Source organism: Pleurodeles waltl, chromosome 5 (genome assembly GCF_031143425.1).
Source record: "Pleurodeles waltl isolate 20211129_DDA chromosome 5, aPleWal1.hap1.20221129, whole genome shotgun sequence".
Taxonomy (NCBI): Eukaryota; Metazoa; Chordata; class Amphibia; order Caudata; family Salamandridae; genus Pleurodeles; species Pleurodeles waltl.
In genome coordinates, this window is record NC_090444.1 from 571,999,424 (window position 1) to 572,026,174 (window position 26,751).

The 26,751-nt window shown below is 46.9% G+C and overlaps 1 protein-coding gene across 5 annotated transcripts in view; it reads right to left on the reverse strand.

Moving 5' to 3' along the window:
- The window catches only part of LOC138295831 (myosin-7-like), a 228,303-nt gene that overhangs the window by 121,577 nt on the left and 79,975 nt on the right, over positions 1–26,751 (reverse strand). For all 5 annotated transcript variants that reach the window (XR_011203695.1, XM_069234387.1, XM_069234388.1 and 2 more), the window contains exon 3: positions 13,408–13,539. Coding sequence is in view for 4 of the 5 variants with exons in the window: in XM_069234387.1 (XP_069090488.1) it covers positions 13,408–13,539 (132 nt within the window). In the remaining variant the exon portion in view is untranslated. The remainder of the gene's footprint in view (positions 1–13,407; positions 13,540–26,751) is intronic.

Sequence of the window (26,751 nt, forward strand, 5' to 3'; positions counted from 1 at the left end):
GTCCGCACACCTGCAGTCACCACCCCCACTGGCATTTACACGTCCCCTGTGTCCTCTCCCACTGTGTCTGTCACCCCCTCTTCCAAGACACATAAACGCAGGCAGACACCCAAACAACAGCCAACCACCTCACCACAGCCTACGTCCCAGTCACCTGCACCCAAGGACAGCACACCTGGCTCTCATACAACCACATCCTCTTCCTCCACTTCTCTCACCACTACTCCTACCCCTTACCTTGGTCCCAAGAAAAATTACCTCGCCAGTTTTGACCTCTTTCCCTCCCCCGACCCACCCCCTCCAACTGGGAAAAGTCCCAAGGGTACCTCAGCCACCACCAGCCCAACTACTACAGTGCAAGTGGTGCATGGCATGTGGAGTCCACCCTTTGGCGGCAGTAACACTTCGGTGAGCAGCAAGGGGACAGCCAGCCCCCCCCCCAGGCAAGAGGACCCGGAAATTGAAGGGCCGCCGTGAGCGGACAGAGACGGCTGCCCCCAAGGAGGTGACTCCGGCCACTTCACCGGCCACAGTAGCCAGGGGAGGCAAGGGCCCGAGAGCCCCATCTAAGGAGCGGAAGGACAGCAGGGCGGAGAGGACAACCACCAGGAGCGCGGAGCAGGAGGGCCCCACAAGCCCCATCCCGGCTGCAAGGGACGACACCAAAGGGCCCAGGACTCACTCCCCGAAGGGGCCTGACACAGCACGGTCGGAGGGCGACTGAGCAGGGTGTCCAGGCCAGGTATGACTCCCTTGACATACTGCAAGAGCACCGCTGAAGAGGGCCCCGCCGTGCAGAAGAGCACCGCTGAAGAGGGCCCCGCCGTGAAGACAGGTACCGCTGAAGAGGGCCCCGCCGTGCAGAAGAGCACCGCTGAAGAGGGCCCCGCCGTGAAGACAGGTACCGCTGAAGAGGGCCCCGCCGTGAAGACAGGTACCGCTGAACAGGGCCCCGCCGTGCAGAAGAGCACCGCTGAAGAGGGCCCCGCTGTGAAGACAGGTACCGCTGAACAGGGCCCCGCCGTGCAGAAGAGCACTGCTGAAGAGGGCCCCGCCGTGCAGAAGAGCACCGCTGAAGAGGGCCCCGCCGTGAAGACAGGTACCGCTGAAGAGGGCCCCGCCGTGCAGAAGAGCACCGCTGAACAGGGCCCCGCCGTGAAGACAGGTACCGCTGAACAGGGCCCGCCGTGAAGACAGGTACCGCTGAACAGGGCCCCGCCGTCTCAAGCACCGCTCCGCTGGGCCCTTCCTGTCAAGCACCGCTCCGCTGGGCCCTTCCTGTCAAGCACCGCTCCGCTGGGCCCCGCCGTCTCAAGCACCGCTCCGCTGGGCCCTTCCTGTCAAGCACCGCTCCGCTGGGCCCCGCCGTCTCAAGCACCGCTCCGCTGGGCCCCGCCGTCTCAAGCACCGCTCCGCTGGGCCCCGCCGTCTCAAGCACCGCTCCGCTGGGCCCCGGCGTCTCAAGCACCGCTCGGCTGGGCCCTTCCTGTCAAGCAGCGCTCCGCTGGGCCCTTCCTGTCAAGCAGCGCTCCGCTGGGCCCTTCCTGTCAAGCACCACTCCGCTGGGCCCTTCCTGTCAAGCAGCGCTCCGCTGGGCCCTTCCTGTCAAGCAGCGCTCCGCTGGGCCCTTCCTGTCAAGCAGCGCTCCGCTGGGCCCTTCCTGTCAAGCAGCGCTCCGCTGGGCCCTTCCTGTCAAGCACCGCTCCGCTGGGCCCTTCCTGTCAAGCACCGCTCCGCTGGGCCCTTCCTGTCAAGCGCCGCTCCGCTGGACCCTTCCTGTCAAGCACCGCTCCGCTGGACCCTTCCTGTCAAGCACCGCTCCGCTGGACCCTTCCTGTCAAGCACCGCTCCGCTGGACATCGCCATGTCATGCACCGCTGCGCTGGGTCCCGCCGTCTCAGGCACTGTTTATGGTTCACTGTGCCCACCATGCCTCCTCCTTGACCAGTGGACTCTGTAATCCACCTGAGAGACTGTGGCTTTGCACTCCCCAGGATGGCACAGTGGGCAACCCACCCACTGTAGAGACATTGAGAGACTGTGGCTATGCACTACCCAGGATGGTCCAGTGGGCAACCCACCCACTGCAGAGACTTGAGAGACTGTGGCTTTGCACTCCCCAGGATGGTCCAGTGGGCAACCCACCCACTGCAGAGACTTTGAGAGACTGTGGCTTTGCACTCCCCAGGATGGTCCAGTGGGCAACCCACCCACTGTAGAGACATTGAGAGACTGTGGCTTTGCACTCCCCAGGATGGTCCAGTGGGCAAGCCACCCACTGCAGAGACTTGAGACTGTGGCTTTGCACTCCCCAGGATGGTCCAGTGGGCAACCCACCCACTGCAGAGACTTTGAGAGACTGTGGCTGTGCACTCCCCAGGATGGTCCAGTGGGCAAGCCACCCACTGTAGAGACATTGAGAGACTGTGGCTTTGCACTCCCCAGGATGGTCCAGTGGGCAAGCCACCCACTGCAGAGACTTGAGAGACTGTGGCTTTGCACTCCCCAGGATGGTACAGTGGGCATGGTGGCTCCTCGTGGATCTGGCGTCGTGGACTCATGTGGCTGTGGTGGCCCCCCCTTCCCTTCCCCCTGAGGTGCCTGTAGTTTTGACATCGGATGCCCCTGCAGTGTTCTCTCCAAAGGACTCAGGTCTCGTGTGTGGGCTTTGCCCTTGTTTCGCAGAACCTTGGCCCACGGACATGTTAGATTCGTAGGATGTGCAGGACTTGTTACTTCAGTGATACACTGATGTGTATATCTTTTTGGTTTTTGTAAATATTTTTCACGGTTGCTCAATTATTTCCTGGTGCTTTTTTTGTACATGCAAATTTTTTCAAAATTTGGTTGTGTCATTGTATTTTTAAAGGGTCTTTGTGTGGTGTCACTGTGACTTCCTGCTCTGCATTGGTGTGTACATATTGGGTGGGTGGGGGGGTCGCATATGTGTATGCCCATAACCTTTCTTCCTCCCCCCTCCCGTGTGTCGTAGGTGCAGTACTCACCGTTGACGTCTGCGCCGGAGTTCGTACTCGTGGTAGATGAGCAGGTAGACGAGAGCAGGTATGATGTTCAATTCGGGTTCCATGCTGTCCGGATTCCGCGTGGAGTGTCTCGAGGTGAGCGTTTTCCATTGAAAATGTCTGTTTCCGCCGTGTTTTTATCGGCGGTGCTCCCGCCCCGGAAAAGGTGGCGGATTGGTGGGTCGTGATAGGGTGGGCGGTACATTGTCTGCCGCCTGGCTGTTGGCGGTGACCGCCGCGCTGTTTGTTTGTTCCGCTGTGGCGGTCGGAGTGTTAATGCGGCGGGCTGTGTTGGCGGTTCCCGCCAGGGTCAGAATTGCATTTTATTGACCGCCGGCCTGTTGGCGGGTTGGCCGCCGCTTTATCACCGACCGCCAGGGTTAGAATGACCCCCTTAGTCCTGTCCAAATAAAATTGAACGCATCTTTTAACGTCTAAAGAGTGTAATGCCCTCTCCGCCGGAGAAGATGGATGAGGGAAAAAAGGCTTGAAGACTAAAGGTTCGTTAATGTGAAAGTCTGACGGAACCTTTGGAATAAAATGCGGGTTAGTGCGCATTAATAGTCTATCGTGTTTAAGCTGCAGGAATGGCTCTTGGATGGACAGCGCTTGCACCTCACTGACCCGCCTAGCTGATGTAAGAGCTATCAATAAGGCAACCTTCCACGACAAGTGTTTGAGGGAAGCACGGTGGATCGGTTCAAATGGATGCTTCATCAGTTGTGCCAAAACAATATTTAGATTCCACGAAGGAGGTGGTGGTCTGAAAGGAGGGTAAACCCTGAAAAGCCCCTTTAAAAATCTCTTAATCAGCCAAGAGAAGAGCGAGGGTGTGTCATCTGAACGTCTGTATGCAGCTATAGCTGCTACATGAACTTTAATGGACGAGTGTGCTAGGCCAGATTGAGCTAACTGTAAGAGATACGGCAATATTTCTTCTGGTGGTGAGAGTACAGGGTCGATCTGTCCTTGATGACACCAGGCACAGAATCTTTTCCATTTACACTGATACGTCTTGTTAGTGCTATCCGCTCTGGCCTTCGACAAAATATCCCTGCAGTCCTGCGGGATGTTCAAATGCACAAACTCTCTGTGGTGAGGAGCCATGCTGATAACCGCATTGACTGCGGATCGGGGTGCCGAACCTGGCCGTTGTTCATTGTTAGTAAATGAGGTAACGGCTCCAGTGGAATATGAGGTTTGACTGACAGAATGAGGAGCTCCATGAACCAATGTTGGCGCGGCCAGTACGGGGCTATCAGTATGAGAGTGCACGGTTCTGTTTTCATCTTCGTGAGGACCCTTGGGATCAACGGAATGGGAGGAAAGGCGTAAGCAAAGATGTCTGACCAGACTAACGAAAACGCATTCCCCCAAGATCCCTTTTGGTGATGCCAACTTGCGAAGAACCGGCATTTGGCGTTGTCCTTCTTCGCAAACAGATCCACTGTTGGTGTTCCCCACTGGGAAAAAATCTGGTTCAGTACTGTCTGATCTAGCTCCCACTCGTGGCAGTCCGATTTCTATCTGCTGTCTTGTTGTTTATTCCCGGCAAGTGTACCGCTGATAGTGTGATGCCTTGCTGCGAGGCCCAGTTCCAGATCGCTTTTGCTTCCCTGGAGAGGGTGAGAGATCTTGTACCTCCTTGTTTTTTTGAGGTAGTGCATCGTAGTGGTGTTGTCCGTTCTTATCACCACTCGCGATCCTGAGATTCTTGGGAGAAACGCTTGTAAGGCCAGGTGCACTGCCCTGAGTTCTCGCCAATTGATATGCATTGATGCCAGATGGATTGGCCATTTGCCACTTATTTTCAGGTCCTGTAACACTGCGCCCCAGCCTTCCAGTGAGGCATCCGTTGTTATAGTCCACGGGGCTGGCTGTTGAAGAAACGAGAGGCCGATTGACAGATGATGCTTTTGAGACCACCATTTGAGAGTTTTGATAATTATCGGAGTTATTTGTACCTGGTCTTCCAAAGTGCCTGATACTTGGAGCCATTGACGATTTAGCTGTTCCTGCAAGGGGCGCATCTTTAGCCGACACAAAGGGATAAGAGGTATGCATGAAGACATCATGCCCAACAGTGATTTGAAGAGACAGTAACCTTTCGTTTTCTCTGTATGGAACTCACTAGGGTCAGTAATCTTTGTTGTCTCTCTAACGTGGGACATGCCATGCCGGATTCTGTGTTCAGTTTTGCTCCCAGAAAAGTAATATTGCGTACTGGTAGAGGGTTGGACTTCTCCCAGTTGATTGTGAATCCGAGATTGGTCAGTAAGGAAACGTACTTTCTTGTTGACTTGTGTGCTCCTGTGTACTTCTTTGCCTTTATTAACCAGTCGTCTAAGTATGAAAAACCTGGTGCTTTCTTCTCCTGAGAAAGGCTGCGACTGGTGCTAGGCATTTGGTAAATATTCTTGGGGCTGATTTGAGTCCGAAGGGAAGGACGCGGTTTTGATAATGGCTCCCGGCTACGGTGAATCTCAAATACTTTCTGTGGGCAGGGTGGATGGGTATGTGGAAGTATGCGTCTTTGAGGTCTAGTAATGACATAAAATCTCTTTGATTGAGACGCAGAAGGACGTCTCGGAGGCTGATCATTCGAAACAATTGCTTTTTTTAGGTATACATTTAGGTCCCTTAAATCGAGGATCGGCCTCCAATCCTTCCACTTTTTTTGAATGATGAAGAACCTGGAATAAAATCCTGTTCCTCGTTGAGCCCGAGGCACCTTCTCTATAGCTCCCTTGAGAAGCAGCTTGTCGACCTCTTCTTTGAGTTGCTGAGGATATCTTGAAGGAGTCCTGCGGGGAGGGTTGGAGGGAGGTATCTGGATAAATTCTAAAGTATGGCCCCGTTCCACTAATTGTAGGACCCACTTGTCTGACGTAATGGTTTGCCATTGACTGAGGAGTAAGGAAATTCTCCCGCCCAGGGTGACAGGAGGAGGACTGAGCGTAGCCTGCGCCTCGAAAACATCAGGTTCTACGAGCTGAATCTTTGGCCGGGCGGGTTGAACGTCCACGGCCTGCCGGTCTACTATAGGCTGGTTGAGTCGGTTGCCTTTGGGAGTAGTATGGACGATACTGTTGTGAGGATGATGGATAGGAAGAATATCTCTGTTGTTGATATCCCCCTCTGTAAGAGGGTTGGCCACGCCCCCTAGGACGAAAGGACGATCTTCGATATTGCAGGGTCCCTAATGATCTTGCCGTGTCCGTGTCCGTCTTGATTGACTGTAGGGCTTCATCCACATGTTTCCCAAATAGCGCTTGGCCATCAAAGGGTAAGTCTAGGATTTTATTCTGGACTTCTGGCCGAAATGAGGTGGCTTTAAGCCAGCCCTGTCTTCTTAATACGGCTGCACCTGCAAGCTGTCTAAAAGCAGTGGTCGCTATATCCATTGCGCAGTCTATAAGCTCTGCAGACGTGCGTTGACCTTCTTGTACAGTTTAATTTGCCTCCGATTTTGTGTCTTCTGGCAGTTGGTTAATAAAAGGTGCAATATCCGCCCATAGCTGTCTGTCGTATCGAGACAAAATAGCCAAGGAGTTGGCAGCTCTAAGCACTAGGCTGGCCATAGACGAAAATCTTTTTCCTATGTTGTCTAGCCGCCTACCCTCCTTGTCAGGGGGTGCGGAAATCGGGGCAGAAGGATTTTTTGATCTTCTCTGAGCTGCCTGAGCTACTACTGAATCCGGATTAGGATGTCCTGTTAAGCATGTTGGTGCATCATCAGGAGCTTTGTATTTTTTATCCAGACGTGGCAAAACTGCCGTGACTGTTGCCGGATTATTCATGACTTTAAGGCCCTCTTCATCTGAATCTTCATCTCCCTCCAAAAGATGTACTGGCACCAGGGAGGATACCTTACTAGGTGATGTGTGGGTTGAAGTTAACTTTTCTCCTCTTTTTTGATGTTTTTCCCTCAACGTGTAATTCGACTTTGTCATGGATGGTGCCGTCGACGCTGGACGCACAGTTATTTTAATAGCAGAAAGCTTTGCCGACGAGTCTACCGTTGACGAAGTCGTCGACGACGGTAGGGCTGACACTGATGAAGATTTCCTGTGCCTCTCAGAACTGGAAGAATGTCTTTTCCCCTCTTTACTTGAGAGTTTAGTTGGGGAAGAAGATGGGCTGCGACCCTTATAAGACCCTGAAGCAGTCTTTTTGAGGGCTTTCCTTGAGATTTGTGAGGGAGATCTAGAGCGTGATCTTGCCCTTTTAGCTGATCACTTAGATGTTGAGGACTCCTCACTCTCAGAACCAGAAACTGGATCCTTCCTATGTTTTAGTTTCTGCAGCCATATTAATAATCTGCCTTCTCTATCTTTTAAGGTCTTAGAAGAAAAAGTACGGCAAATCTTACAGTCTTTGGCTGAATGATCTGGATACAGGCAGCAAATGCAGTCTTGATGAGGGTCTTCAGAATGAAGTCTTTTCTTCCCACAAGTCTTGCAGTCTCTGAAGAGACTCTTCTTTTCCTTGCCAGACATAGTTGAAAAATAGATGACAAATCCAAATAAATGAGTTTCTCTGAGAGAAAAATAGCTGAATAGAGGTGTGAAGACAGAGCAGAGCTCTGAGGAGACTCCCTAGCACGACGTGCGGTAGAAAATCTGAGGTGCTAGAGCTTCTCTCGGGAGGTTCTGAAGGGTGCGGTCGCCTGATTGGTGGAGGATCAGGTTTGGTCCTTTTCACAAAATGACTCTGATAGACTATGAAATTGAAGAGGCCTAGGGCCTTTTTCTCTTCAATATGTTTTAACATTACTTGTGAAAATTGTACCGGGACTCCCATCTCGACGACGGGGAATGATTCAAGCATGTGAATCTATGTAAGTTCCAATACTGGAGTAATGTTAATGCCTCCTTGTTGGGGGAGGCACTATCTGCCTGGGTGAGGCAAGACCCTAGCCAGGCAGAATCCCTACAGTGATTACACTCACTGTATAACCTATGCTCACCCTTAACCTATGCTCACCCTTGGGTGGCTTGGCACAGAGCAGCCTGGCTTCTCACAGAGGCAATGTGTAAAGCAAAGAAACAGCACTTCCCTGCCACAACCACACTGCACAGCACAAATGGAGACTTCACAAGCAGTGTATATATAAACAAATTGTATTCAACACACAAATTGTCAACACAGTATAGTTATAATGTAACTCTAGGCCTATGCGCAATTAGCAATGGAAGTCTTGATATGAGGTCAAGATGTGTTAAACACTAACTACTGTATTTACACATGAGAAAAACAGTACATTCTCCCCAGCCCTCTCACATAAGGTGCCATACGTTGTCAGCACAAGACCCAACCTAGAATTCCCTACAATCAGTGCAATACTCAAACTCAGGGTGCAGCCCGGTCCTCAACATTAGCAGCAAAATGTACATACCAGGTTTACAACACTTTCGCGTAGCACTGCCGACTAAGCCGCCCTAGTAAGAAGTAATGCCAACTGTAAGAACTCCCTGACAGGATAAACGTGACCAGCAACACCACGGTACTGCCTTTGCATTCACCTGCACTCACTTCCGCACATCCACTCCATACTGTTGTGCTGCGCCACGGATATCTGTGGGCATGTGCACACACTCTCTCATAAACACTCACTCCTGACACCCTAATGCAGTGCCTTGATATCCGGATAGTGGATGTCACTGTGTTTGTAAGCACCCTGGGTCCCGAACCGCTCTTCACCCACAAACCAGATTTGGCTATCCCACCCCTCCACGTACCAAGGTTTGCATCAACCTTTCGCTGGTTACTGGACCGCTCATGGATAAGTCACAACTCTCAGGGTTCTGGGGTCACGTTGTGGGAAAGGAAAGTCAACAGCCGTTAAACAAGTAAGGAGGAGACGCTCAGGCTCCCAGCATAAGGTTCACTCAGAGGTCTGCAAAACACAGGTGGAGGGTCACTGGGGCCGCCGTTAGACACCAAGGTACCCAGCCAGACAGTTCAATACTACAAAACAGTTACCAATTTCAGCGCCTCAAAAACATCGGGACTTGTTAAAGTGAGTCGCCCTCAACACTCCCAGTTGCACACAACAAGTTACTAGGCTCACACCTCCTGTACCAGGAGATGCCACGTCTGGGGCACCAAGACTCAAGTGACTCCAGACGGTTACGATCCCATGTGAAAAGTGCTCAGTGCTGCACGTCATAAAACAGGAGGCACAACATCAGGGGTCCGCTCATCTGAGTCACCCTGACCGTACAGTCATTCACAAGCCAATTCCCAAGATGGAACCTCTTTGGACAGAGGCACCAGTCTGGTGGGTGATGACTTGAATTGCACCAGACACTCCCAGACTCTCCCACAACTGATGTAAATCCTGCATCCCACTGAGAAGCACAAAACCTAGCACACAATGACTTGAGTCACACTAGACCACCCGAAGTTCACATTCAAAACTTGGTTTCCATACCTTTCTGGAATGAGGCACACTGTCGAGTACTTGATGACTTGTACTCACACAAGACTCCCGGGTCACACACTTCAATGCACATTCAGCCATGCCTTACTAGGCCAAGTACAGAACAACTCAGGTTGCACCCCGCCCCCTAGGTTTGCATCCAATGAACAGGGCATCACACACAATCAGCATGCAGCCGAAGCTCAAACAAGAGAAATGCAACACATGCAACAATAGTGGGCCATGCAAGGTCCTCCATCGGGTGATCGTGTTCACACCAACAAGACGTTTTTGCATGCAGTGGTTCCCGCGATGAAGGGCCACTCACCTGAAGTGCAGGCAGCCCTTGGCAAGCTCCGCACCAGGCAATTCCAGTTTCCAGACATAATACTTAGGCCACGCTAACGCCGCTGCTGCCAGGTCAAGTCCAGCGTACGATACAGATGCAGCAGAGGGTACCGCTCTCCAGATATTACTGGTCGTCGATGTGAGTCTCTCTCAGGAGGTCTTTGATGTCCGTAATACCTCCTCAGAGAACATAGCAGCAAGCAATCAGTCTCAGGCCACTCTCTAAGCAGGAGGACGAATGCAGATCCCCTCCTTGGACAGTTATCTTTTCTGGGCACAACAGATTCCTCTGGCAGTGTGCCCAACCTGTCCAGCAGCACCCGTCTCGCATCACCATTAAGGTTACCCCTGGTTATACTATATGGTTGCTTTGAACCACAGATGTCTCCCCTAAATTTCCTCCCAGTTTGCCCTGAGGCACTGAAGTGCAGGTCTTTATCTTCAGTGGGGCCATGCTCTGGCTCCGAGAGGCCAAGTGTCTCAAACCTCTACCCCTAATCTATCCAGACACCAAATGGCAGGGGTCTGTCGTTCTGGATACCCAAGTTTTTTTACGGTCACCTGGGGACTGCACAGATGTGCCCTACCCCCGTGACCCAGGGAATAAAGCCTAATTTATAAGACACCAGAACCACTTGAGAACCTAGAAATGCCCACTTCCCAGAAGTGGCATTTCTAGGGCTTCGAAAACAAAACCACCTTTACCATCAGAAGGGTTTTGTCATCCTGCGTCCATTGGCAATAAACATCAGGAGGCTGTTTCCCTGAAATCCACTATTGCAGCCAGAGTTAATAAGACTCATTCTCCCATTGTCAGGAAAACTATTGTTAAGTTCTTCCCTAAAAAAAAAAAAACAATTCCCTTTTTCCTTGTACCCATGTTGGTTGCAGCAGCGTCCTCACTCCCGGTGGCTCTTGTGGAGGTTGTTCTTAGAACTACCTTCTTCAGGTTTAACTGCCACTCAAGATGGTGGCTGCAAATCTTTGTGAGGTCAGCGCTCTAGTGTTTCTACCTTAGTCTCGTGCTGAAGCTTCCCTTCAGCTGTTTCTCTCTGGGAACTGTGCACTTCAACTTTCATCCTGAGGAGAATGAGCAATGTTCCTCAGGCGCTTTGTTTCATTGAGACTTTTTCCAGTTTTGAGCAATTAATTATTTTTCTTATTACGGTGTGCACACCAGCTACTTTCTCCCTTTTCGAGAAGCTGAATTTCCTCCTTCTTCCAACAACTGGCTATCTGCTTTCTGAGGAGAATTCATTTTGGTTTAACAGAACTTCAAGCAACTGCAGTAAGGAATCCTTTTGTATGATTTCCAGACTTGCCAATATATATGTGTACATATATATTCAAAAACTCTTCGCCTTGCAGATTTGCCAGTCTTAGAGACAAACCTCAGTGCTCAATCTAATTCCTAGAGACTGTGATTGAGAAAACTGAACCTTGAGAAGGAGTTTTTTATTTCCTGTAAAAAGCATTAGTAGATTGTATATCTGTGAACTTTTGAACTGTTCTCGAGAGAACCTTGGATACCTCCGACTCCTGGAGAAAAGAAGATATTAAGTTAACATTGTTCTCTTGGAGAGAGGCTAGTCTCTCAAAAGATCCAGGTTAGGAGAACGATAGAATTGGGTGAAAGTGAATGGCTGAACAGTTGAATGCGCAGTAGGAATGTACTTATCTATGCTCTTATCACCCGACTGCAGGTCCTTCCTTTAAAGAAATCCCAATAAGAAGAAAGGTGCAGGTTACAGAAGCACACACTGGATATCCTATCTTCAAGTGGGAAACAAAGGCTGGAACTGGATCTGGAGCCAATCTCTCTTTTTCTATTCCCATTACCCTAGCCCCCTAGTGGTTGCAGGTTTCAGATCATCATTAAAGTGTGAGCATGCATCTGTTGGACGGAGTTGGGTAAAAGACATCTGCTCCTGTGGAAGTTTGATTTAATGGGTAATCTCCCGACACTCATGTTACCTTATGGGTAGAACAGTGCTCATAGGTTGTGCGAACATGCATGGAAGTTTGGTGCTCCCTGGGCACATATGCCCTGGTGCACACCCATGCCCACTGGGGCATGTGGGGCACTTTTGTTAAAGCCACCACACAAAGGTGCACATGCGCCAATGCCGGCCTGCTCTATCAGGCTCAGTTCCTATATTAGGGTACCCATGCACAAATGTGCACACTCTGGCAAGTGATGCCAGCCCCCGTACCTAAATAGGAAAACCATCAGGGTACAAGTTGCACACCCTGGCGAGTGATACTAGTCACCACTCACACATGGCAACACCCAGATGCAAGTATGCACAGACTAGCAAGTTGTGCCTCTCTCATTTAAGAGTATGATGAGCTGGTGCAAGTAGGCCAAGCTACCCATATACATGAACTTCCATGTGCACAGGGGCACAGAGAGGCCCCCTGGGCCTGGCTCACTATATGATTCGGCACGCCTTGACAAGGTTGCCCCTATTGGCAAGCTGTGCCAGGTGCAATGTACATGAAATACACCCATTGTGTAAGTATGCACCCAAGGGCCTGGTATGCCAGGCTCAATACCTCTGAAGGCCCCATTGCCTCAGTGCCCATCCTGGGCCCTGCCATGGTGGGACCCACACACATTGGTAAGCATCACCTCCCCTCCAGGAGAGGACAGGCAAGCATACTTCCCCCCCTGCCCATACAGGGGGACAATGCCCATGGCCCCTAGTAGAGGACAGGCCCACCATTATTGATGCGGCCGACCCCCCCCCCCCCTCCCCTTTAGGTTGGGGTCACCCACATGAGGCTGCTCCCCTGCCCAGACAGGGTACACCTTTGAATCCTCACCCTGCTCTCCGCCTACCACCAGCCCTGCCGTTGGGGCCCACTAGAGAAGGCATAAGGCAGCTAGGGTTGGCCCCCGCATCGGGACTGCCACCATGAGCGCAGGCACCCTAGCACCTCTGTAGACCTTTCCCATAGGCCCAGGCCATGGTTAACGGCGTCTTCTAGAGAGTGGCCCACCCAGTGTACATTCCCCAAGTAGCCAGGGCCGTATCCACCCTGGATTTGTGGTATACCTTTTTCACAGGGCCCTCCTTGGTACAGCACCTCAACCAGGTCCCTATCCCCTCCCCTTCTTATCATAAGTAGGACAGACGTGCCCACTCTTCCACTGCGAGACGGTGGGGAAGTGCCCAGAGTCCTAAGGTCACACACGGAGAGTCAAGAAAGACTGGGAGAAAAAAGTAAAAAGTTTCAGGAAAATCCCCTCAGCAGAGCCATGTCTCTTGAGCTATAACATTGTAACTCTCATTTTCCAGTTGGTAAGTAGAATTTATGCTTGTGAGCTTCTCCAACTTCTAATTCCCATTTGCCCCACTTTAAAGAAATAATGGTTCAGTTCAGTGGTATATCAGTCTCTGGAACACCATTTCACTCCTATTAACCAGAAAGACTATCCATTTGTCTTCTAGAAAGTCCTTGAAACATTTGTTACCATTTGGACTAGCTATTCATCCAATGCCACATTTTCTTGGGTCATCCTTCTGCCCTACATCAGCCTTCTTCTAAATATGCCCCTCTACAAGCAACCTAATTTAAAGACTGGTAATTTATAAGCATATACAATACCTTTTCTTGAATTAATTGTCTTAAGTTCGAAATGGCAGCATCATGTTCTTTTAATTTAGCTTTGAGTTGCAAATTTTCCTTTTGCAGCATCTTAATTTTCTCCACGTACGCATATTCTTCATCAGAGGATGTCTGTTCAAAATTGAACAACAATATACAAACTTGGGTTAAAATGCAAAAACAGGGCAGTTCCATTTGTGCACCAAAATAAGCGATTTTAGCAATTTTCATGAGTGTAAATGGGGTCTGCGTAGAAAACATATTAGAATCATTTGAAATATCATATTAACTTCATGGAAATCTGGCAATTGCTGTTGATCATTCCAATTCATTTTTGGGACCTAAATATAAAGCTAATAATAAGGAACTGGTCAGTTACATATATAACATATTTTGCATGTAGCCCTTACTAGAACATAACTTTCTAATGCCTAATTGTAAAGTTAACAGACTAATTATAGATGAAGACTTTTCTCCTTCAATCTGTCCACAAGAAAAATCACTGGGGATGAATTTTAACTTTAACTCCACTCTCTTGCTCGGTCAACACATTTACAAATTAATCATAGCTACTATGCTGTTCATTAACTCAAGAAGATTAAACAACAGCAACCTGAGAAGTTCTGCTCATCCATTAATTAATTCTAAACTCAATTTTGGGAACCCCTTTTTAGTTAAAAATGGTACAGAATCTCACTAATACGAAAATAACTTGCACTGACTCCTAACTAAAGACAAAATGTAAATTTAGGATATGTTGACAGGCATACAAGACCATTTATTTAAAGAACTGCCTATACCTAAGACCCAGGGCTGGACGTATAAATACTGGTTAGTGATCAATAAATAAAGTGTTGTTGATTTTTAAATACAAAGGAATATTTCTCAAAATAGCACATCACACCAAATATCTAGTGATTCCTTATGTTTGCGACAGAAAATACTAAATCACTAAATGCGATTCTTAGTAAGTGAATCAATATTTTAATGTACAAAGCATGCTCAAATAGGGAGCAGAGCATTTTGCACTTGCAAAATACCATCATGGAGAAACAAGTGGTAACCAGGTGCAAAGTATAGAAGTGGGCCCAAAATGCTTTGCAATCTTTATAAATGGTTGCACTCTATGCTGTAGGGAGGAGGATACAGATCCTAGGTGCTAAACAGAGGAGGAGGAGATAGAGCATTATTAGATAGAGGGTGACATTTTTAACAAACCAATGAGGTTTATGCTAGGCATATATTTACTAAGCAGGTGACTATAACTTTAATTAATGATCTGGATCCTGTATGAAGAAGACCCATACAACGCAGTGGTGCTATTCCTACACATGTTCAGGCTTTCTGTACCTTACACCTTTTAGCTTCTGGCAGCTACAAAGGCACTGTTTCAGTAAGGATTTCACATAGTGCCTCATGCAGAACTTTTAAAAAGCCCTGACCCAATGTAATTAGAAGAAAATCACTCATTGCATTTCCAAGTTTCCTGCAAAGGTGGAAGTTACAAAAATCCAATTCTATGCTATACCACACTTCTGCCAAGTGACTAGATGTGTAGAGGATACAATGTTCTCATTTGTCCATCCCCTGAAACACAGTATGTGTCCCAATCGAAAGAGCAAACATTCTTTAAATATACAAGTAGTATTTAATGCTACACATCTGTTGCTAGATACCCTGGAAGCACTCACAGATCCTGTTAACAATATGAGTGGCTAGCAAGAGGAAAGCTTGGAGAGAGCTAATTGATAGCTAATTATGTCTGAAATGTAAACTTAGTGGCCACTTTTAGGTATTTCTTTTAAAACTACTTTGTTACTTTTCAGCTACCAGTGCGCATGCATTAAGACCATGGATTATGACTTTGTACTTTCATTCCCAAACTCCTAGACAAAAGAATTACAATGCTGCTCACAGACAAATAAGGAGCATTATTGAGCAGACATTTGGGCTACTTAAGGCAGATTTCAATATCTGCACAAAAGTGGTGTTGCCCTAGAGTAAGCAAATCAGTCCATCATTCGTTCTCAGTGGTGTGGAAACAACATAATTGTGATTATTATCTTTATTTTTTTTTAAATAAACTTTATGTTCATAAATGTCCATAAATCTTGGCCTTGATTTTCATTAGTTCTTAAAAACATTTCTTTACAAACGGCCAATACGTGTCCAGCAATAGTAGTCCTGTTCATACAACAAATGTTATGAAGAAAACATCTGTCAAAGTCAGTCATTTAAAGTAATACAATATGTTGTTGGTAGGGATAACTAGATATGTTCTCGAGTTAAATTCTACAGAATATTTATTCCCAAGATAGGAGATCCAAAATAATAAAACATATTGTCTGCAGGGATAACTAGATAATATCTTGAACTGAACTCTGTTTATTCCACACCCTCAGGATAAGGGTATTAATACTGATTTTAGAGCTGTGATAATCTTGGCTCTCACAATAAATTCAGCAAATCATGATACATGAATGTGCTGCAAAATAATAGCAAACTGTGCTATGCTGCATAAATTATCAATCTGTGAGACACTCCCAATTGACCCTGAAAGTGACGATTCAGATAAAGATGATATAGAATATCCCCTTCGTTTGCCACCTCAATAACCCAATGCAGCAAGAGCTGCAGAGGGACATCGCTACGTGGATGATGTCATAAACAACTATTTTTAAGGTATATATCACTGACATGTTGTGAAATAACGACCAAACAAAGAATATAAAATACTAAACCAAACTTTTTCTGCTTATTCCCTTATTATTTTGAAGATCTCGAACATATATATTATGAACATATTACTCCATAATAGAGATGTTAAGTGAATATAAATAAACAGCATTTACTTTCTTTTCTTGAAGAGTGTCATTTCCACAAAACAATTAAACGTTTGAAGGTGCGTGTTCATGTGTCTCAGTCGACACCTGTGTGATGCACAGCCTTGACCCATTTGTGTGGCCATATCCTTTATAGGCATAGTTAACTCTTTAAAGCCTGATGTAATGGCTTTATTATATTCAGAAATTGTTGTAAATTTGATACGCATCTACTCAGTGAAGAGTTGCCCTGTGGTGCTTCCTTTGAGTTTTTGACATGGATTGTCCCAATGCATGGAACTGAGTAGGAGCTTGTGCAGAATATAAATGCATGGTAATGGTTGATGTAGAAAGATGGTTCTCTATATAGTGCACTAAAATGAGGTACGCTGTGCAGATAATCTAATGGACCCCTAATTGGTATTGCAGAGGCAAAAGTAGATAGGACTAATGCTCTATTTGTGGTAGTGTGAGTGAGCAGTTAGGCTTATGAGAGGGTAGTGCTAAGCATTTGCTGTACTCACAGAGGCAATAAATAAGACACACACTCAATGAATAAGTCTGAGACCAATTTAGAAATATAACAACTCTTTTTATATGTTTCAAACCCAAGAACTTCATAATCAGATAAGTAAACTTTTAAGCATAAAGCATTTGCAGTTTCAGAAACAGACAGTGACATTTTCAGAGTTCTCTCAATGTTATCCTATTGAGAAAAACAATGTGAAGGAATCACAGGGTTAACAACGGCTTATAAAGCCAATCTGAAGGAGTTAAGGAAAGTACTGGGCACTGATCAAAACCAGAAGAATAGGTTACACCGGGCAGCACTGGGGCGGCCGGGTGCAGGGGTGCAGTAATGCATTGGGTAGCCCATGGTTTCCTATGAGAGGCTGGCTGCAGGCTCTGGCTAGGAAGCCAGTCAGAGACAACCAGCAAGTAGGTAGTAGACTTGGGGTGCTCGGGGACATTGAGGCACCTTTGGTCCTCTTCTCCTCTGCCCAGGGGAAAGGGATGCACGGCTGTCCTTAGGTGTTGGGTTTTCGGGTCCGGGAGCACACGCACTCAGGGGGTCCTGTATGTTCAGGCTGCAGGCATTGTGGGGCCAGGGTATGTCATTGACACAGATGACCCACCTCAGCTGGTATCAGGGGTCACAGATGCAGTGGATGCTGGTGCTGGCAGATTTTCTCTCTCCACAAGCCTGTGGGAGAGGAGGCCTGCGTGCAGAGGCTGCAGGTGTCTCGGAGAGTCCAAGATGGGTGAAACAACACTAAACTCTGGGTTTCTGGGGTTCCAGCAGCTGCAGAGTATTTTTCTTGGAGTTTCTTGTTGTAGGGCAAGTCCGGTGCTCACGGGAGACTTGAGTCTTTATTGAAGGCTGGACGAATTGGCTTTTTTGTGCGGGATTCTTCAAAGTCAGTAGGCATGCTGGAGGGGCTGGGTGGGACCAGTTTAGCTGATTCTTCTTCTATTCTGTGACTGTAACTCTTCTCTGTCTGGGTCTTCTTAGGTTGTCGAAATCAGAAATCTAAGGTTCAGGGGTACACCTAATTACTACACTTAGGGGCGTTACAGGGAGAGCCGGGCAGTAGCCAGTGGGCTGACCACTTTGAGAGTCACTACACACTTTTTATGATCACTTCCGCTGGGATGTGGGCATAACCATAACCCTAGTGGCCTAATTCCTTTCAAACAGGATAAGGAATTTAAAAAGTAGTTTCTACTTCAATTCATCCACCTTAAGGGTGGGACTGGCATGAAGTAGGCACTCCCCCTAATTTAACTAATTTCCCCACCTCTGCTACCACCAAAAGTGGGGTCACGACAGGGAGGTTTGGCTATCTGCACTCTCTGGAGACTCCGGAGTCACATTACAAATGCGGCAAGCCCTTTGAAGCTCCCTGCCCTGGAATGTCCATCCTGCCTGGGAGAGAAGGTCACACCTCTGGCCAGAGCGGGCTTTTGTTCTGGGCCTCTGTGAGCACTGGCTCTCACCTCAGGGGGGGCTGAACTCGGTCTAGGGTGGCAACACCGGTTTGAACCAGTCACTGAACACACCCATAGCTGGGTAGGTTTTCAGGGGGTACCTCTAAGGTGCATAGAGGTGCCCCCGGGTGCATGTTTTAATAAATCAATCACTTGAGTCAGTGAGGGTTTATTATTCTGAGATGTTTGATACCAAATATCCCAGGATTCAGAGAAGCCCTCATGTAGTTGAGGAACTCATAGTGACCATTGTCCAGGACATGCATTTAAAATGGCTTCTCTGTACACTTGCTATGTCTGAAAATCGACAAAGACATAGCAGGAGCATATCTGCTCATGCAGATATGCCTTCACATGTAATATAAGGCACCCTGCCTCAGGTCCGTAAGTTGTGCTAGAGGGGTGACTTACATATATTGTATGCAGTGTTTAGGGGACACGGCACACAGGCTGTGTACCGTGTCGCGTTTTAAATTTTGAAAGCACCTTGTTACGCAGCCTGCAATGGCAGTCTGCATAAGGTTGGTGCTGGGTCTGTCAGAGTGGCACAAGTTGTGCTGCAGGTCTGAGGGGCCCCCCTCAGTACCCATACCCTATGTACCAGGGGTACTATTTACTAAGGTCCTATAAGGGGCTAAAAGGGCTGGTCACTTGGGGATCAAGTGACCAGGTGTCTTGTTTTAGGGAAGGAACACTGGCATTGGGGACCTGGGTAGCAGGAATCCAGTGCACTGCAGTCAACATTGCATCTAAAAACCAGACAAAAATGGAGGGCACTGCAACCAGAACCCAGCTCCCAACAGTTGATTTTGAATTTTGGCAGATGAAGCAAGGAAGTAATAGTTATAAATGGGTCTCTTAATGTACAGGTTTCATTTTGGCTGCTTGATACACTTTCAATGTCTGTATAAATAGTAATCACATTTTCAGCAGTTTCAGGTTCTGTATGCCAGGATGTTTCAGCAACATCCTCTTTTTCTGGTGGTGTTGTATATGTATGTTCAGATAAAGGCAGTAAAGGTATCCATTAAGATAAATGATCCGCATGTTTAAAAAATTGCCTGTATGGATACTATATCATGGTTATTGTTTTACTTTACGTTTCAAGATTATTTAAACATGTATGTTTCTTTATTAAGATACATTATATAGGCAATCAAGCTAGAAATTTAAAGGTAGAAGTGCTGTATGGAAGTATTGGTTTTATGCATATGTCAAAATTGCCATCAAAGCATTGTTTTGAATATAATGAAAACCCAAATGTAATATTTTCTCAATGCTTATTGGATCCTTTTGAAGAACGTCTACCTTGAATATTTTTTAAAATAAAAACCATTAAAAAACGTATTTGATAGTTTCTTTGCAAATTTCTAAAATCAGTGTTTAATATCGATATATGGATATGAGTAAACTGTAAACAACTAACTTGGAGCATTATATACAGGTGCTGAAGTGTTAATATTCTAGACTCCAGAGTTTGCTTCAAGATGTAATGCCGTCTCTATTAATTCTTCCATATGGGTGGATGCTAGCATGCCTGGTCCCCCACTTGTAACCGCAGCCTCCTTTCTTGTAGTAGCTACCTTCTCCTTAGTGCGGAGTACCAGCACTTTCAGATCTCTGTGATCCACCAACCTCAATTCTTAAAACGCCGGCATGTGCACCCCATTCTCACAAAGACATAACATCTCCCTACAGGGATTCACGTGCAGTGCCCTATGGGTACCGCCTTTTGGTGGCTACAGCAGAAGCCTGAAGCAAACAATGTTTGCTGTCTTCTAAATAATCGTTGTTACAGTCCACTTATCACAGCTTTTGGATCAGGAAGTAGATAGTAAACAATTTGAAAAGGTTAAGATGTTTTGTTGATCTGAGCCAAACAGAACACTATCAGAAGGCCATCCTTTGGAGGAGACACCCACCAACACAGGAAGAAGGGTGGGCCATGTTTAACTGTAACCAACTCTAAACGTGGAAACCTACATTGAACAGAGAAAGGGTAAAGTATGCCTCACCCCCATGGACAGTAAGCCTTTACATTATCTGCACCCATGAAAATGAATTTCTAATGCATTCCAAGATTCACCATGATACTGTATAGCAGGCATACACACACAACACAAATCTCTCACATGCAGGACCCACACATGAGAATAGGCAAGGGACTCCAGTAATTGGTAGTGGAGGGCCCTTTAATATGGAGAACAAGGAGGCAGCCTCCACCCCAGTTACAATGATAGTACTGCAGTTGTTCATTGCGACCAGCTCAACCTCATATTGCTTGTCAGCAGTGAGGGTGCCTGCATTCAGTATCAGTAGTTCTTAGACCCTGATCATTTACCAGTGGTGCTTGGCCCCACTTATAAAGCTTTTTCTGCTGTGCTAGGGCCTGCAGTACATATTAGCAGCGCTCTGGCCTGTGTTAAAGTTTAGCTGTGAATTACATACAATTGGAAGCTGCTGCTGGCTTTAAGAAGAGATCGGGTCCCGGTGCCATACTGACAGAGCTCAGGACTGCTTCTTAAAAAAGCATTCATGAGTCTTTATCGTCTGATGGTAGAGGTGCCTGGGCCCTCTGTGAACCTGTTGACATTTGCAAAATATTAAAAACCAAACAGACTCATCCAGGTGTTCTTTCCCGTTTTGGAAAACTGCACGTTGAACAGAAAGATTATTTTTCTTATAGAGTTAAGGAGGATGACTCAGTAGATAATAGATGAAATAGTAGTATATGTACATGAATAAGAATAATTTATAAGTAGTTTTTGTTTTTCAGGAAGCGTTAAGTATGTATATTCCTATATAATAATATATATTTTTATTATAGAAGATTTAGAAATGGAGTGGTCCTTGTCCCTTTTTTATGTAAAGTTATGAGTTGCTTGTACCTTGTCATTATGAATTCAGCAGCTATGGGGAAGCATGATCAAAAGTGGCATCACTTGTCTCCTTCAATTCATCCAGAGGATTTAAGAGGTCAGGAGAATAAATGAGATAGATTTAAAAAAAAAAAGTCCATTAGATGTCCAAAAAAAGGATTTAGGTGGTGGCTCGCCTAGGAATCACGCTGTGCCCCCAACCTAGGGTAAGTGCATTTATCTTTATGCACCCCCTCTCTGGAGAGTTGGATTGAGGGTGTTTGCCCAAAATCAACGCCGGGGAGGAAGGGGGGTGGGAGTGGAGTCAGAAAAGCAACTACACACAAGGGGAAAAATAGGCTCAAAAAAGGGGTGCATCGTGCCAGAACAGTTGCATCAGTCTTTCTGCAACCTAGGAGTGGATTGAGGATACTTACCCAAAATTAGTCTCCATTAGCTGCCATCCGTGGAAACCTACTGAATCCAGGCATTTCTGAAAACTTGACACCTGGGGAAGTCCAAGATGGTGTGCCTCGTGTGGATCCCATTAACTTTTCTCTCACACAATGCTCTGCAAATCTCAAAACTTTGACAAACGTCATACATTCACCTTACATTTCTGTGATGCAAACTTCTCGAAAACACAGGGATCTACATAATTTCTACCACCCACAGTTCACCCCCTAATCCAATACAAATGCTACCCCACTTGTGTGGCTGGGCCTAGTTTCCAAAAATGTGCAGGTTTGCTGGAGTTCCCTAAGTGCTGGCTGTGTTAGGGCCCAACATCCACAGCTACCCACATAGCTAAAAAGGGTCAGTTTTCAGTGGAGAAGTTTGATGAGTCCATGTTGTATTTTGGGGCCTTACCTGTCGCAGGTACTAGCCCTACCCACACAAGTGAGGTACCATTTTTAATCGGGAGATCAAGGGAATGCTGGGTGATACAAGATTATTGGCTCTCTACAAATTCCAGAAGTCTTCCTCACAGAAATGTGAGGAAAATGGGTGTTTTAGTCAAGCTTTGAAGTTAACAAAGGCTTCTGTGTAGGAAAATGTAGAAAGAGCCAATCAAGTCACCCTAGCCTGGATTCCTCTACGTGTCTAGGCTTCCCGAAATGCTGGCTGAGCTTGGGCCCAAAGTCCATAGCTATCCACACTGCAAAGAAGGGTATGTTTTCAGTCTTAAAAATGTGGTGTGTCTAAGTTGCATTTTGGGCCCTCGCCTGTCACGAGCTCTAAGCATACCCAAGTAAGTGAGGTACTATTTTTTTCGGGAGACTTTGGGGCAAACAGAATAGTAGAACATTTGTTATTGTCAATTGTATTTCTCCGCAACTGTATCTTCCAAATGTAAGCCGGTGTGTAAGAAGAAAGGCATCTTGAGAAATGACCTCTGAATCACATAACAGGGGTACCCACAAATTCAGAGATGTATAAATTAACCACTGCTCCTAAGCTTCATATCTAGTGTCCATTTCAGAAATACATAGTTTAATTGATACCCATTTTTCACTCTTCATGTTTACCACATGAATTGCTCTATACCAGGTACACATTGACAAACCATTGAAAGGTGCAGCTCAGCTGCATGATCTAGGTAACTTGGGCTCTTGGAAAGCCTACAAACCCTATATATATTCCTGCCCTGCCACCAGAAGAGTCTAGCAGATGTAATAGTATATTGCTTTTGTAAATTAGCCCACTGTTACAAGGAGTTACAAAGGAAAACTGCCACAAATGGACATTGTCTTCCTAGTCATTTTCAAATTCACAATTCCTGGTTACCTTTAGGATCCTCAGGATGTTGGAAAAGAAGGACAAAAACTTAGCATTGGTACCTTATGTGGAAAAAAAGGTTATGGGGGCTTAAGTGCAAACTACCCCAAATAGCCAAAAAAGCATAGCATTCTAGGGGGAAATGCTTAGCACAGTAATGGTTAAGATCATAAAGGAAATCAGAGGTAGAGATCCCGACTATGCTGTCCTGCAGAGTTCTTCGTGGAGGCACATCTGATATAAGGAAAAAGTCAATAAAGGACAGCTGAGTGTTACAAGTGGTGAGACAAGGTTATGTGTTGGATTTCCAATCAATTCCTCCAGCTTCAAGATTCTTATTGACTTCCTTTCCATGGAATCGGTTTAAGAGGAAAGCTTTACAATAAAATATTCTGTCACTGCTTCAGTAGAAGGTGACTGTTTATGTTCTAGAAATGGAGAGGAAATGGTGATGATATTCCACAGTATTTCTAGTCAAGACCTCTTCAGGTCAGTACAAGTTGGTAATAGGCCTGAAGACGATTAATCTTTTTAACAAACAGCACATCTCAAACTAAGCATTTTGCAACAAGCAATTCAATTGATGTCAAACAGAATTATTTTGCCATCAATGGATTTTGTATACCCATCTGTTGAAACTTTACCAGAACTATCTCAATTTGCAGTGGGAGAGATGCAATGGAAATTCCAAGCGTTAATGTTTGATCTCAGAAGTCCTACCTTCAGCCTTTTCAAAGTCTAGAATACACTGAATTGTAGTTTCAGATGGAGAAAGGAATGGTACCTCTTCCTGTGAGCAGAAAGATGAAATTGATGCAGAGGCTCAGAAATCACTGCAAAAGGGATTCAAGCATCAGTAAAAAACATGGCTCGAACTTCAGGGGGATAGGCTATGTGTAAATATACTGATACATTTAGCATTAGAAAATCAATATTAAGAACAAGTTTGAATCATGCTTTTATGTTGTTTTTCTTTATAGGTAGCATGCCTCTTTGTAGTTTCTTGGGCATGCCTTTACATGGGCCTTTTAGTACATCACATTCTGTAGCAGTTACACACAATATCACAGGTCTTCAATTTTCTCATTCTAGTGACAAGTACAATCAGGGAACAATGTGTTGGTGGTTGCAGCCAAAGAATGTGGACGTAGGAGTTCCTCTGTTACTTCGAATGGTAAAATTGTGACATAGGTTGGTGCAGGAGACACGAGAACAAAGGTGAAGTGGGTGATGTTGCATTCGAGTGAGGCAAACTCTGGAGTGATTGACAATACGCCTATGGTATTGGGTCCTTCATGCCAGGAGGCATTTGCCAACCTTCGGACGTCTCGGATGAGGGGTAGAGCTGGACTGAGCTCATTCCCTGAGTCGTGAGACAACCTGTTCGGCCACCCTCTTCCCTTGCACCCACTGCTGCCCAAACACGAGGGATGCTGGAGGCTCCTGCTGTGAACTGTGGGCTTCAGGGGTAATGTACTGAACATTCCTGTGCCTTCGTGTGGACGTAAATTAACTTACTGCCTTATATGATGTGAACACTGGACCCGGGAGTGTTGCAGCTTTTAGAGGGCAGGCGGGGAAGTTCGAGTTTGCCCCCCTCATTAGTAATGTTGGTTTCTGTTTGGTTCTGACAGTGTGCTTCAGTGTGAGGAATAGTTGTAGTACTATTGGGACAGAGACTCCTTAATGGGGTGCACTTTGCTGTGCCTATGATACCCTGACCCCTGAAATAGGGATTTCTGTGAGAGTGGTTTTCACATATCATTAGCTTTTTGGGGAGGGGTTTGTATGATTGGGGAGACACCTTTTGGGGTTCAGTGTGTTTACCCAGGGAGAGGAGAGGAGGATTTGAGTTGTTATATTACAATGTTTTCTAGTTTTATGCAGCAGGAGCTTGGTTGGGTGCTAAGCTATAAAGCCTTTGTGCAGGTTGGTGGATATAGGGAGGGGCTAAGTTGTACCCTTTGTTGGCGCGAGACGGTGTGGCAAGGAGCAACACGAGTTTCCTATGGGAGGACACAATAGAGGAATGACTTGGAATGTGCAGGGTCTGACTACGTTGTGAAAAGCTGTAGAGTGAAAGCCTACCTGCACAGACTGGGGATACAGGTTGCCATGCTCTAGGAGATGCACCTGTTGGAGGCTGCAGTCCAGAAGCTTCAGAAAAAGTGGAGAGTACAGTTTTTCTCTTCCATATATTCGAGTTATGCCAGGGGGTCTCCAATTGCATAGCGCCGCAGGCCCCCTTCACGGTGCGAAGCTTCAGGGCTGATATTGAGGGGCATCTCATCCTAGTCTACGGGACCTTGGAGGAGGCGGTGCTTTGTTTCCTCAATGTATACGCCCCTAACACTGATGATGCGGAGTTCTTTGCAGCAGTGGAGAGGGAACTCAAGCTGTATGCGGGAGTGCCGCTCATATGGTGACTTTAACTGTGTGTTGGATGGTGCGATAGATAGGCATCCCCTTTGGTTCAGCACTAAACCACACATGGCAGTCAAACGGCATAGGATAAGTCGGGGCACATGCTGGTCTGGCTGCTCTGGAGATAACTCCCTCTGCTGGTACTGCCTCTGGTTGCCCAAGATGGCTCCAGAGTATGTAGCCAGTTGGGGATAAATAGGTTACTTAAGACTTTCGTTGTGGATGTATATGAGGACTTGGTTACAGGTATGATGAGCACTATTGGAGTGTTTCTGGACCGAGTAGTGCTCCCGGTGCTTAAGGATACCCAGAGGGAGCAACCGAGGGGGAGTCAGGGTGAGCCCTGTCTGGAAGAGCTCACTGCAGTACTCCAGGAAATGCGGAGTGGAAAATGCGCAGGCCTGGATCGTCTCCCAGTCGAATTTTACCAAACCTATTCAGCACCTATTCACTACGCAAGGTCCACGGTCAGGGGGTGCTGCCACTGGCCATGTGGGATGCCTTTGTAGTTATGGTTTCCAAGCCCGAAAAAGAGCCAAAGGACCCCAGATCGTATTGTTCAGTCGATGCAGGGTGTGGACACAAAGGTGTTTTCAAAGATATTGGACACGTGGCTGCAGACTGTAGTCGCTAGTTTAGTAGCAAAAGACCAATGTGGCTTTCTATTGTGTCCGGGAACGCATATGAATCTAAGGCATCTCTCCCATCTCATGCACATGGTGCATGGAACTGACGTGGAGGCCGACCAGAAAGCTTTCGACACCATCGGCTGGGAGCACCATCAGGAGGTCCTTCGGTGCATGGGTGTTGGAGAGGAGTTTCTGTCCTGGGTGTGCCCGCTCTATATGGACCCCATCACCAGGTTCGGACCGGGTCTACTGTGTCAAGACAAATATGAGTGTGATGAGGCACGAGATGGAGGCTGCCAACTGCCCCTCTGCTCTTCACATTAGCAATGGAGCCGCTGGCAGAGAGGATACCACGTGACCTTGTGTAGTAGGGGGTTGGGACTAGAGATGCTGTTCATGTCCTCTTGATGTACGTGGACAACACTCTTGTGTATCTTAGTCACCTGGATCGCTTGGTGCTGCTGTTACTGGAGATTATGACGGACTTCGAGCGAGCCTCATTCTTTGTGTTAACTCACAAAAAACTAATCTGTTCCCATTGGGGAGCCTGGTGGAACGATCAACACCGGATTGCCCAGAGACAGGACTGACCTGGGACACTGCAAGCTTCTGATATTTGGGGATCAGGATTGCGCACACTGAGCGGGATTAATATGAGCTCAATATGAGACCAGTGGTCACGGGTCTTCGGGCCTCAGTGAGTTTAAGGAACACGCTACCACTCTCAGTTAAGGACATAATGGCCCTCACCAAGATGATTCTCCTTCCCCGCTGCCTGTAAATCCTCCAAAATTAATTCGGCGACATACCCGGGTCCACCTTTTGGGCCCTGAATAGCCTTCT